The sequence below is a fragment of the Meleagris gallopavo genome, chromosome 24 (genome assembly GCF_905368555.1).
Source record: "Meleagris gallopavo chromosome 24, MGAL_WU_HG_1.1, whole genome shotgun sequence".
Lineage (NCBI taxonomy): Eukaryota > Metazoa > Chordata > Aves > Galliformes > Phasianidae > Meleagris > Meleagris gallopavo.
Genome location: NC_139427.1, coordinates 4,666,632 through 4,678,586, shown reverse-complemented (window position 1 = coordinate 4,678,586; position 11,955 = coordinate 4,666,632). Strand labels below are relative to the sequence as shown.

At 66.6% G+C, this 11,955-nt stretch overlaps 2 protein-coding genes across 2 annotated transcripts; both read right to left on the bottom strand.

The window, feature by feature from the left end:
- Positions 1-712: 712 nt before the first annotated feature.
- PPIA (peptidylprolyl isomerase A) lies at positions 713-2,580 on the bottom strand. Its single transcript, XM_085208480.1, has 5 exons — positions 2,416-2,580; positions 1,599-1,629; positions 1,439-1,527; positions 1,114-1,286; positions 713-1,026 (listed from the first exon to the last, which is right to left on the bottom strand). The coding sequence occupies exons 1-5, from the start codon at positions 2,482-2,484 to the stop codon at positions 891-893; spliced, it is 498 nt and encodes a 165-aa protein (XP_085064606.1). The 5' UTR covers positions 2,485-2,580; the 3' UTR covers positions 713-890.
- Positions 2,581-2,910: 330 nt separating this feature from the next.
- ZMIZ2 (zinc finger MIZ-type containing 2) lies at positions 2,911-11,755 on the bottom strand. The gene is given in 20 exon segments (XM_085208478.1): positions 2,911-3,147; positions 3,850-4,023; positions 4,111-4,262; positions 4,358-4,581; positions 4,652-4,720; positions 5,158-5,225; positions 5,347-5,504; positions 5,579-5,684; positions 5,761-5,971; positions 7,509-7,653; positions 8,313-8,484; positions 8,605-8,670; positions 8,750-8,917; positions 8,993-9,232; positions 9,302-9,491; positions 9,567-9,769; positions 10,573-10,595; positions 10,598-10,686; positions 10,784-10,867; positions 11,601-11,755. Coding segments are annotated over 19 exon segments (2,616 nt in total). The 5' UTR covers positions 10,834-10,867; positions 11,601-11,755; the 3' UTR covers positions 2,911-3,039.
- Between the last annotated feature and the right edge of the window lie 200 nt (positions 11,756-11,955).

The window sequence follows — 11,955 nt, the reverse complement described above, 5'->3', positions numbered from 1 at the left end:
GTACGGGGAGCTCCGGGGCACCGCGCCGGGATCCTGCCGGGAATAGGGAAATTCTGCAAATCTAGGGGGGTTGCCAGGCACAGTATTGCCCAGCCTGGGAGCACTGGGGCGCTGCTGCAACCCCCCACGCTGGGATTACAGGAAGCCCCTCAGGTTGCTCCCCCAGCGCAGGTGTCTCTAAATCCTCCATACGCAGACCCCCTCCTGTACTCAAGAAAGAAGGGTGGACCTCCCCACAAATCCTAAAGTGGGGGGGGCACACCCTCCATGCCTAGATTTAGGGGGGATGTATGCTCCATTCTCCCCTCCCCCCACTCAAAATAAGCCTGGGGAACCAACTCCCTCTGCCCCAACCCCCTGCACGTTTCCTCAGCCCGTGCTCTCTCTGTTCACATCCCCTGCGTGGGGGTCCCCGAGCAGCCCAAGGCCCCGTGCCTCAGTTTCCCCACAACGGGAGGTGGAGTGTTCCTGCAGCTCCGTGACTCTGGGAGTGCTTTGCACAATAATGGTGGAGGGGGGGCCTCACTGCGAGTGCACATGGCTCAGCAGCACAGCAGGACGCAACAGCCGGGCTAGGGGACACCCTACACACCCTGGCCCCTAATGAGGTCACTGTGCCACTTCACACCAGGAAAGGGGGGAGCCGATCCCACAGGGATCCCCACTCTACTCCACTCTCCCCCCTTCCCCCAAAGAGAAGAACAGCACTGCAGTGGTTTAACTCATTTTATTTAGACTCATAAACGTAACTCTGCAGTCCAGTCGGACTGTGCACATGCGGCGAGACCCAGTAGAAACGCAGCAGTAAGTCAGGAGCACAAGGGGAGGGGGGGCCGCGCCGGGCGAGCTGCCCGAGCTGCAGGCGGAATGTCAGGCGTTGAGACGCAGGTTTACGAGAGCTGCCCGCAATTGGAAATGGTGATCTGCTTGCTCGTCTTGCCATCCTTGGAGCCGCAGCGCTCCATGGCCTCCACCACGTTCATCCCCTCCTTGACGCGGCCGAAGACGACGTGCTTGCCGTCCAACCTGCAGAGAAGTGTGGGTGGCATCGGGGGGCACCGGCTCCTCCCCGGGTCACTGCAGTGTGACGCCGCGCCCCCTCCCCATGCTCACCATTCAGTCTTGGCGGTGCAGATGAAGAACTGGGAACCATTTGTGTTGGGGCCGGCGTTGGCCATGGACAGGATGCCAGGGCCTGTGTGCTTCAGGATGAAGTTCTCATCAGCAAACTTCTCCCCGTAAATGGATTTGCCACCGGTGCCATTGTGGCGTGTAAAATCACCACCCTAAAAAACAATATATATATGCATATATACTTCTGGTTATAGACTCACCATAACCACATGCGACACGGCTCTGCGTAGCAGCAGAGTAAGGGGCAGTGCTGCAGTGCTAAGACCCCCCAAACCCCCACTGGGAGCTCTTGGTGCTGCCACACCTGACACATGAAGCCGGGGATGATCCGGTGGAAGCAGGAGCCCTTGTAGCCAAATCCCTTCTCACCGGTGCTCAACGCACGGAAGTTCTCTGCCGAGGAAAGGAAAAGGGGTGAGCACAGCCCAGCTGTGGGGGGAGCAGCCCCAGCACCCCGTACCCACCTGCTGTTATGGGCACCTTGTCAGCGAAGAGCTGCAAAGAGAGGCGCGGTGCTCAGGGGGGGCTGCGGTGCCGCTCACCCCCCCGGCAGCTCTGCGGCATCTGGAAACTGCGCCGTCACGGGGGCGGCATCCCAAGCAGCCCGGCTATGCGGCGGGGGGGGAACGCCGGGCTGGCACCGACCCCGAGACCCAGAGCTGACCCCACACCTGGATTCCTGACCCCAAAACCCAGATCTGAACCCAAACCCAGCCCCGGACCCACGGCGATGCAGTACAACCTGAGCCCAACCCCAGACCCCCAAACCCAAATCCCACTGCGATTTCCCAACCGCGATCCCAAACCCCACACGGCACCCCAAACCCAAACTCCCAAACCTCGCCGCAACACCGCCACCAAACCCAAATCGCAGCTCCCCAAAACCCCCAACCCCACGTGACCCCCCGACATCCCCACGACCCCAAATCCCAACACTTCCAACCGAAATCCCACCGCGCTGCCCCCACCCTAAACCCCCCCCATCCCCCCGCCGTGACCCCACCCCGCGCATCCCAACCCCACCCCCCACGGATGGCTTTGAGGGGGGGCGGGGGGTGCGGCGGCCCCGCTCACAAAATGGCGGCGGCGCGGTTTGCGGCGCGGCCCCGCAGCGCTGCTCCCCCCTTCCCCCCCCCCCCCCCATCTTCCCTCCTTTGTTCCCCACGCGGCGCTCCCGCCCGGCCCCGAGGGGCGCCCCGGCCACGTGGAGCCGCCCCCGCACCGCCCATCCCCCCCCCATCCTCCTCCCCCACCCCAACCCCCGGCCCCCGCGGCGCCCACCTCGAAGGTGACGCGGCCCAGAGGTTCGCCGTTGGCGGCGATGTCGAAGAACACGACGGGGTTGGCCATGGCGGCGCGGGCGGCGACCAGCGGGGACGACAGCGGACAGCACGGAGAGCGCGGCGCAGCGGAAGGAAAGCACCCGCTCGACGCCCTTATATACGGAGCGCGCCGCCCGCCTCCCGCAGCGCGCCGACCAATCGCCGCGCGCCGCGTCACGGAGCGACGGGGGCGGGGGCCAATGGGAGCGCGAGATGGGGAAAAAGAGAAGAATGAAAAAAAAAAGAGGGGAGGGGGCCGCGGGTGGGGAGGGGCGGGGCCGGGCGCGCGCGGGGAACGGCGCGCATGCGCGAGGCGGGTGGCGGATGGGAGCGGCGGGAACGCGCACGTGGAGGGGGGAGCGCGCCCCCGAGCCCGGCCCGCACCCTGCGCTCAGCCCCCCCTCCATCCCCCACGACCCCTCCCCACGCGGGGCACGGACACGCGTGAGGCCCATGGGAGAGAAAGGCTTTAATGGAGCGGGGCGGTAGTGTTTGTACATATGTACAGCGCTGCGCTCTGCGGGACGGGGCCGCTCCGTGGGGCTGCCCGCCCGCCCGCCGCCCCCCGGGGCCGGGAGGGGCCTCAGTTGCTCTCGAAGAGGGCGAGCAGATCGTCGTTGGTGCTGCTGGGCAGGTCGGGGGGGCCCAGATAGGACAGCAGCTCCTCGGGGTTGGTCAGCTCGGGCAGCAGCTGCAGGTGGGGCGCAGCCCAGCAACCCCCCCCAAAGCGTTATAAACCCCTTCTGTACCCCCACAAAACACCCAGCACAGCGAGGGATTCCCCCCTCCCCCCCCCACCGGGGACCCAATGGGCACCACGCAATGCAGCACAGATCAGCTACGTGGAGGTGACACCAAGGCATGTCACCAAGGAGGAACACCGAAGCTTCGTGGGGACACCGAGGGACAACGAGAAATGGCCCAATGGGGACACATCGTAAGGGGATCCTGAGGGACAACGGGAGGTCCCTGCGGGGAGCTGAGGCACAGCTCCGTGGGGACACCTGGGGACCAGGAAGCGGCTCTCCAAGGGAACGCTGGAGCACAGCCTTAATGGGACAGTAAGGGGCGCTGGAGCACAGTTCTATGGGGACAGTGGGGCACACTGAGGGATGCTGAGACACCAAGGCACAGCTCCACGGGGACACCTGGGGACCATGAGGCACAGCTCCATGGGGACAGCAGGAGGACACGAGGCACAGCTCCGCAGGGATGCTGGGACACACAGAGGGATGGGAGATGCTGAGGGACACGGAGGCACAGCTCCGTGGGGACACCGTGGGTATGGAGCAACACCAAGGCACACCAGGGGACGCTGGAGCCCAGCAGGGGTCTCGCACCCCTACGAACCATGAGGGACATCCCCCCCTCCCCGCCCCGCCCCCCTACTCACATCCAGCGCGGGCTCCGTCCCATCCCCGCTTCCCGGCGCGGTGCTGAAGGTGACATCGGGGCCGGCGCTGCCCGGCGGGGGCCGCGGGGGGGGCACGGCGCGATGCTGTGCCGGGCTGCCCATGGCGTGAAGAGCGGCGGCGTGGGACGGCTCCATCCGGCCGGCGGGAGGCAGCTGCGGGGACAGCAGCCTTCAGCACCCCGCCACCCTCCTCCTCCTCCTCCTCTTCCTCCTCCTCCTCCTCCTCCCCCCATTAACGACCTGTCCGGGCAGGGGGGCGGCGGGCGGCTTGTCGGGGGGCAGCAGCTCGGGTGGGAAGGAGGCGGGCGGTGCGAAGTCCCCCAGCGTCGGCGTGCCGGGGCGGCGGGGGGTGAACGGCTCTGGGTAGGCTGATGGGGCCGGGAACGTGGAACCTGCGGGGAAAAAGGGGGTGAAGAAATGGGGTGAGCGTGGCGGCAGGCGTCAAATGGGGGGGGGGGTCAGAGCACCGCGGTGGGATTACGCTGACCCTGCGTGCCGTAATCGGCCGTCGGGGCGGCGAAGGGCGAGGAGCCCGGCCCCAGCGCCGCGATCATCTCCATGATGTTGGGCAGCACCATGTGTGCCGGGCTGGCGGTGCGGCAGCGTTTGAGAGCCGGCCCGTCCGCCTCCTCCTTGATGTGCAGGTCGGGTTTGACGGGCACCGGCTTCCAGCTGCACGTCGGGTCGATGGTGATCTCCTCGTAGTCCGAGCTGGGGGTGGTGGGCACGGCGTGGCGGTGGGCAGCGTGGCCGTGTGGGGTCGGGGGGTGGAAGCACTCACCTCTGGATGTAGATCAGGATGCCCAGCATGTACTGGTCCACCTCCAGCCCCTCCAGCAGCGCCGTCTTACTGCGGGAGGCACAGCAGTGAGGGGACAGCAGAGGACGGCCCTCTGGGTACAAACAGGGGCAGCGGGGGATGCCAAGGGATGAACGGCCAAGGGATGGCCCTGTGCAGATGCCATTGCACAGCTCCGTTGGGACACCGAAGGACACCATGCGACATCCCCGTGGGGATGCTGAGGCACGGGTCGACAAGAGCACTGAGGCACACCATCATGGGACATCCCCATGGGGACACCATAGGACAGTGAGGGACAACAAGGGATGTCCTCACAGGGACACAGAGGTACGTGGGGGCACCAAGGAACAACCCTGCATGGGCACCGAGGCATGGCTCCACTGGAACACCAAGGGATGGACAGTGAGGGACACTGAGGCACAACCCCACAGGGACACCCAGGGATGGCTCCAGGAGGACACCCCAGTCCCACAGGCTGCACTCACTTGCACACAGGACACCGCCACGTGCCCCGCTCGCAGTTGAGCTGCAGGTAGGACTCCAGGTCGAAGCACTGTGGGACAGATGAGGCTGAGCTGGCACCGACGGGGGCTTCCATCCCATCCCATCCCATCCCATCCCATCCCATCCCATCCCATCCCATCCCATCCCATCCCATCCCATCCCATCCCCACCTGGATGTGGCGGCAGTCGTGCCCCCGGGCGGGCAGCTGGATGCGGCGGAAGGTGATGGGGCACTTGAGGGACACCTTGATGGCCGTCTGCTCCACCCCGTCCTCCCCGTTGGGCCCAGGCGTGCCCGGGATGGTCCCGCTGCTGAAGTTCCTCTTAACTTGGGGAAGGGGCGAGAGGCGGGTGAGGAGGAGACCACCAACCCCACACCATCCCCCGGCTCCTGGCACTCACTTTTGGTGATGCAGTGCTCGGCGGGCAGCAGCCGTTTCTTGATGAGGCCCTGCAGCACCGAGCGCACCGAGGGCCGATGCACCAACTGCAGCACGAAGAGATGCGACTGCGGGGCGACAGCGGGGTGAGGGGTGGCCCCACAACCCACCGCAGCCCCCCGCCCGCCCCGCGGCCCCGCTCACGCAGCAGCAGGCGGTGACGGTGATCTGGATGGTGTTGCGGCCGGGCTGGCAGACGTGCTTCAGGTAGAGCGGTTTGTGCGAGGTCTTGTTGTCGCCGCGCTCGATGGTGAGCGGCGTGGCGTTGACACTGACCTGCACGGAGGCCGGCCAGTTGGTGTTCATCTGTCGGTCCTCGTGGTGGTAGCACTTGAACTGCAGCTCCAGGTCGGGCCTGGGGGGCAGCAGGGTGGGCAGAGAATGGGGGGAGATGCACTGAGCCATGCCGTGCTGCTCAGCACCATGATGTGCAGCACTGCGCCGTGCTGAGCTGTGTAAGGCCGTATCATGGAGCACTGTGCCACGTATAGGGCCGTATCATGGAGCACTGTGCCATGTAGGGCCGTATCATGGAGCATTGTGCCACGTATAGGGCCGTATCATGGAGCATTGTGCCATGTAGGGCCATATCATGGAGCACTGTGCCACGTATAGGGCCGTATCATGGAGCATTGTGCCATGTAGGGCCATATCATGGAGCACTGTGCCACGTATAGGGCCGTATCATGGAGCACTGTGCCATGCTGTGCCATGTAGGGCCGTATCATGGAGCACTGTGCCACGTATAGGGCCGTATCATGGAGCACTGTGCCATGTAGGGCCGTATCATGGAGCACTGTGCCACGTATAGGGCCGTATCATGCAGCACGGTGCCATGCTGTGCCATGTAGGGCCGTATCATGGAGCACTGTGCCATGTAGGGCCGTATCATGGAGCATTGTGCCATGTAGGGCCGTATCATGGAGCACTGTGCCATGCTGTGCCATGTAGGGCCGTATCATGGAGCACTGTGCCACGTATAGGGCCGTATCATGGAGCACGGTGCCACGGATAGGGCCGTATCATGGAGCACGGTGCCACGTATAGGGCCGTATCATGCAGCACGGTGCCACGGATAGGGCCGTATCATGGAGCACTGTGCCACGTATAGGGCCGTATCATGGAGCACTGTGCCACGTATAGGGCCGTATCACGGAGCACGGTGCCATGCTGTGCCATGTAGGGCCGTATCATGGAGCATTGTGCCACGTATAGGGCCGTATCATGGAGCACTGTGCCATGCTGTGCCATGTAGGGCCGTATCATGGAGCACGGTGCCACGGATAGGGCCGTATCATGGAGCACGGTGCCACGTATAGGGCCGTATCATGCAGCACGGTGCCACGGATAGGGCCGTATCATGGAGCACTGTGCCACGTATAGGGCCGTATCATGGAGCACTGTGCCACGTATAGGGCCGTATCACGGAGCACGGTGCCATGCTGTGCCATGTAGGGCCGTATCATGGAGCATTGTGCCACGTATAGGGCCGTATCATGGAGCACTGTGCCATGCTGTGCCATGTAGGGCCGTATCATAGAGCACTGTGCCACGTATAGGGCCATATCATGGAGCACTGTGCCACTATAGGGCCGTATCACGGAGCACGGTGCCATGCTGTGCCATGTAGGGCCGTATCATGGAGCACTGTGCCACGTATAGGGCCGTATCATGGAGCACGGTGCCATGCTGTGCCATGTAGGGCCGTATCATGGAGCACTGTGCCATAAGAACCAATGCATGCCATATAGGGCCGTATCATGCAGCACTGTGCCATGCAGGACCCTTTGCCATCGCTGTCCCCACTCAGCCCCCGATGCTCCATAGTGCCCCGCGGTGCCACACCATGTCACGGCAGCTCCCCCCCCCCACCCCCATGGCACCGCCCTGACCTCATCATCAGCGTTTTGTAGACGGAGTCGCGCAGCTGGAAGACGTGGTTGCTGACAGCCAGGTTGTGCTGCAGGCGGAAGGGCTCCAGCACCACGCCGTCACGCACCGGGAAGGTCAGGCGCAGCTCCTCACCTGCGGGCGGCCCTGCAGGGACAGCAGGTGGGCAGGGGACGTCAAGGAGGTGGCAGTGGGGTGGCTGGGGACCTTGGGTGAACATCCATGGGCAGCGGTGGGTGTTGTGGAGCGGCAGTGGTGGCAGTGGGGTGGCGGCGGTGGCGGTGGATGGCCAGTGGGGACAAGGTGGGTGTCAGTGGGGTCTCAGTGAGCATAAATGGGTGGTCATGGGGTCTCAGTGGGGGTCAGGGGGGTCCCAGTGGGGGTCAATGAGTGCTCAGTGGGGTCCCAGTAGGGGGTCAATGGGGTCTCAGTGGGGGTCAGTGGGGTCCCAGTGGGGGTCGATGAGAGCTCGCTTTCTCAGTGGGGTCAACCCACCCCACATTTAATAGCTGCCCATGAAGCCCTGCTGGTCCCAGCTGACTCCACCCCCATAGGGAAGCCCCTCCCACTCCCAGGTGCCCCCTGAAGCCCCACCCCTGCATTAAGCCCCTCCCACATCCTATGGTCACGCCCTCTTCCTGAAAGCCACACCCCCACCTGTCATTGGACAGTACCTATGATGCCCCTCCCCTCACAGACCACACCCTCTCCCATTGGCCACACCCCTGAGGCAAAACCCCACCCACCCCCTGCAGCACCCAGCCCTTAAAGGGGCAACGCCACAGCAGTCCTCCCACCACTCCTACCTGAGGGCGAGGGGTGCAGGGCAGCCATGCTGGGCTTCACGTCGGGCAGGAAGGGAGCCTTGACGTCCTGGCCTGGGGACATGTAGGGTGCCATGCTGCTCCCTGGTGTCATGGGCGGTGTGGGGTTCCCAGGCAGGGGTGAACTGGGGTACCCTGGCACCGAGCGCCCTGGCTGTGGGGATACCATCATGATCACCACCAGCATCACCATCACCATCACCATCATCACCACCACCAGCACAGTGTGGCAGTGCTGGCAACCCCACAGCACGCCCACACCACCAGCACTCACCCCACTGACAGCTGCCTGGCTGTAGGTGCCAAAGGTTCCACTCTGCCCATTGAACTGCTCAGCTGCCTGCAGGGATGGTGACAGCCCCGGCTCAGCACCGCGCGCCCCGCAGCGCCAGCCCCGCACCCATCACACCCTCCCGTACCTTATAGTAAGCCCCGGTGCCGCCCGCAGCAGAGAGGTACTGGCCCACGCCCGGCTGCATCCTGTGCCCGGGGTAGGACGGGGACGACGCTGAGGACTGGGGAGCGCTGGGGGGGTACTGCGTGCCGGGGTACTGCCCGCCCTGCAGGTACTGCTGTGCCGGGTACCCCTGCGGGCACAGCGTCAGCACGGTTCTGGCAACGCAGCGCCGGCGCCAGCCCCACAGCCCCGCAGCCGCACTCACCTCTCCGCCGTACGCCCGCTTGACGCCCTGCCGCGGCAGCTGCTGCCCGGGTGGGGGCCCTGGGTAGGCGTGCTGGGGCAGCCGCTGCGTGCCATACAGCGTGCCCACGCCGGCTGCTCGTGCGGGCCCCACGCCCAGGGGTGCCATGACGCTCGCCATGCCGCCGGGGCTGAGGCCGGTGGGGCCGCGTGGGGCGGCGTGGGGCAGGAACTGCGTGCCAAAGGGCTGCCCCGCTCCCATCTGCGGCATGGAAATGGCGGTCAGCGCCGTGCGCCCACACCGCCCCACCCCGCGTGCGGCCATCCTTACCGCGCCGTACTGGCTCAGCTCCTGGCTCTGCTTCTCCTGCAGCGCCGCCACCGTGGCCGTGGCCGTTGCCGTGGCGGTGGCGGCGGCGGCGGCCACGGCGGCGGCGGCGGCCGCTTGGGTGAAGTCGGCGGTGGGGGGCGGGCGGGCGGCGTGTGCCGGGAGCCCCATGGCACCGGGGCTGCCCGCGTAGCTGCGGACACAGGCAGTGGGGAGGGGGAGCCGCGGTGGTGCCGGGTGTCACCGCACCGTGCCGTGCCCGCCTTACCTGGGGGCGAAGCCGGGCCCGCCGGGGTAGGAGCCGCGGCCGTAGACACTCTGCTGCACGTAGCCCTTGGTGGGAGCCGGCTCGGCGAAGGGCGGCTGCGCCAGGAACTGCGGAGAGCTCATCCCCGAACCGGCGCCCGCCACGCCGGGCAGCAGCGGGGTGCTGGAGCTGCCGCCCCCGGGGCCCATGGGGCTGCCAAAAACCTGCGGGGGGGATGTGGGGTTGGGGCGGGGGGCACAGCGTGTGGGGTGGTGATACCGGGAGCCGCTGACGCCTCTGTGTGTGGGGGGAGTGAGCGGCACGGGGGTCTCAGCGTCTCACTGGAGTGTGAGCGTCATTGGTCGGTCAGTGGGGTCTCGGGGGGGTCAGTGGGAAGTCATTGCGGGCTCAGTGGTTGTCAGTGTTGTCTCATTGGGGGTATGGAGACTGTCAGTGGGGTCTGAGCGGGGGTCAGTGGTAAGTCAGCGGGGTCTCAGTGTCAATGCAAGTCAATGGGAACTCACTGGGTGTCAGTGGGATCTTTCATTTTTCAATGGAAAGTCAATGGGGTCTCAGTATCAACAGTCAACGGGTGCTGAGTGGGGGTCAGTGGCATCTCAGTGAGGATCAGTGAGGTCTCACTAGGGCTCAAGAGACAGTCAGTGGGGCCTGAGTGGCTGTCAACGTTAAGTCAGTGGGGTTTCAGTGTCAATGAAAGTCAGTAGGAACTCGTTGGGTGCCAGTGGGATCGCAGTGGGTGTCAATGGGATCTCAGTGGGAGTCAACATTAAGTCAGTGGGGTCTCAGTGGGGGTCAATGGGGTCTCAATGGAGTCCCCCCACCCAACACTTAAGAGCCCCCCCACAAAGCCCCGCCCACACCAGGTGACCCCACCCCCTTCGGGAAGCCTCCCCCCAGCCCCACCCTTACAGGGCAGCCAAGACCCCGGGGATGGGGTTGGGGGGGATGGGCAGACAGGAGTGTGGGGCACGGGGGGGGGGTGGGGGAGAGGGGGGCAGGGCGGTACCTGGCTCTGCGAGGTGTTGCTGACCCCCAGACGGTGGTTACCACGGAGAGGGATCCCGGCGGCTGATTGGTGCTCGGTTGCCAGGGAACAGCCTCATATGCAAATGAACCATCACTAGAAAGAAAAACAACTTAATTAGGGGGGAGAGGTGGGGGGGGGGGGGTACAGGGGAAGGATGCCACGCGCCGGGCGGCCGTGGGGCGGCACTCACCCGTGCGGTGTGGGCGGCAGCGACGGTTTCATGGGGTTCATGGAGTTCATCGGGCGCTGCGGGACGGCGGCACCGACACCGGGACTGCGGGGCGGGGGGGGAACAGGAAGTGGGCGCCGGGAGAGATGCGGGGCAGCGCCGCCCCCCCACGGTGCGGGGAGGTGCGGAGCTCCCGCGGGCACAGCCGCCACCTCCCTCCCCGACCCCCCCCGGCTCTGGGACTTGGCGTCCTGCCCGGCACGGCACCGCCGGCACGCGCCTGCCCCGCTGCCAGCCGGGGGGAGACACCGCCCCCCCCCTACACACACGCAGTGTCACCCCCACAGGGGTCACCCCCGGGGGACGGCATCCCCCGATGTCACCCCCTCGGGTCACCCCTGGAAACGCGGCGGCAGCCCCCTCCCCTCCTCCGTCCTCCGTCCTCCCATCGGTGACAGCGGGGCGGGGGAACCCGCGGGGACTTCCCCCGCCCCCCGGAGCTGCCCACCCCCACCCCGGGTATTTCCCACCCCCGAAAGCAGCGCGACGCTTTCGGTTCCCCCCGGCCCCGCGCGAGGGTGGCGGGATGGGGGCGGCTGCGCGCGCCGCGCTGTCAGCGGTGCCGGGGGGGGGGAACGGACACCCCCGCATCCATCCCCGCAGTCCGACGCACCCGGGGAGGCTCTAGGCCCGGCGAACGCCGCTCCCGGCTCGGGGGGTCGCGGGGCGATTTTCAGCCGCGGCGCAGCTCCGCGCCCCCTGCGCGCGTCCCTCCCCCCTCCAAAATGTGCCCCCGCGTCCCCCCCGGCCCCGGCCCCGGCCCCGGCCCCGCTCTCACCGTGCCGAGCGGCCCAAGATGGCCCTGGCGGCGCCGTGCGCGCGCGGCTGCGCGGAAGCTGCGCGGGATTTTCAGCCCGCGCGCGGCCCCGGCTCCATAACGCGGCCCTGGGGAGGGGGGTAGGGAAAGGGGGGAAGGGAGGGGGGGGGCGCGGGGCGGGGCGGGGCGGGGCCGAGCCGGGCCGAGCCGAACCGGGCCGAGCCGAGCCGAACCCGCGCCGCCGCGCGCCGCGCACAATGGGGCCGAGGGCTCATCTGTATGCGCGGCCCCGCCCCCCCCCACGGCCCGCCCGGCCCCCTCCCTCCCTCACCCCCCCTCCATTTCCAGGCGTGGGCAGCCGCGCGCCGAGCGGAGA

Coding starts and splice junctions, on each gene's coding strand:
- PPIA (XM_085208480.1), bottom strand. CDS start 2,484: ATGGCCAACCCCGTCGTGTTCTTCGACATCGCCGCCAACGGCGAACCT. Junction 1,287..1,438: donor TCCCCGGCTTCATGTGTCAG/GTGTGGCAGCAC, acceptor ATTGTTTTTTAG/GGTGGTGATTTTACACGCCA. Junction 1,027..1,113: donor TGCACCGCCAAGACTGAATG/GTGAGCATGGGG, acceptor ACTTCTCTGCAG/GTTGGACGGCAAGCACGTCG.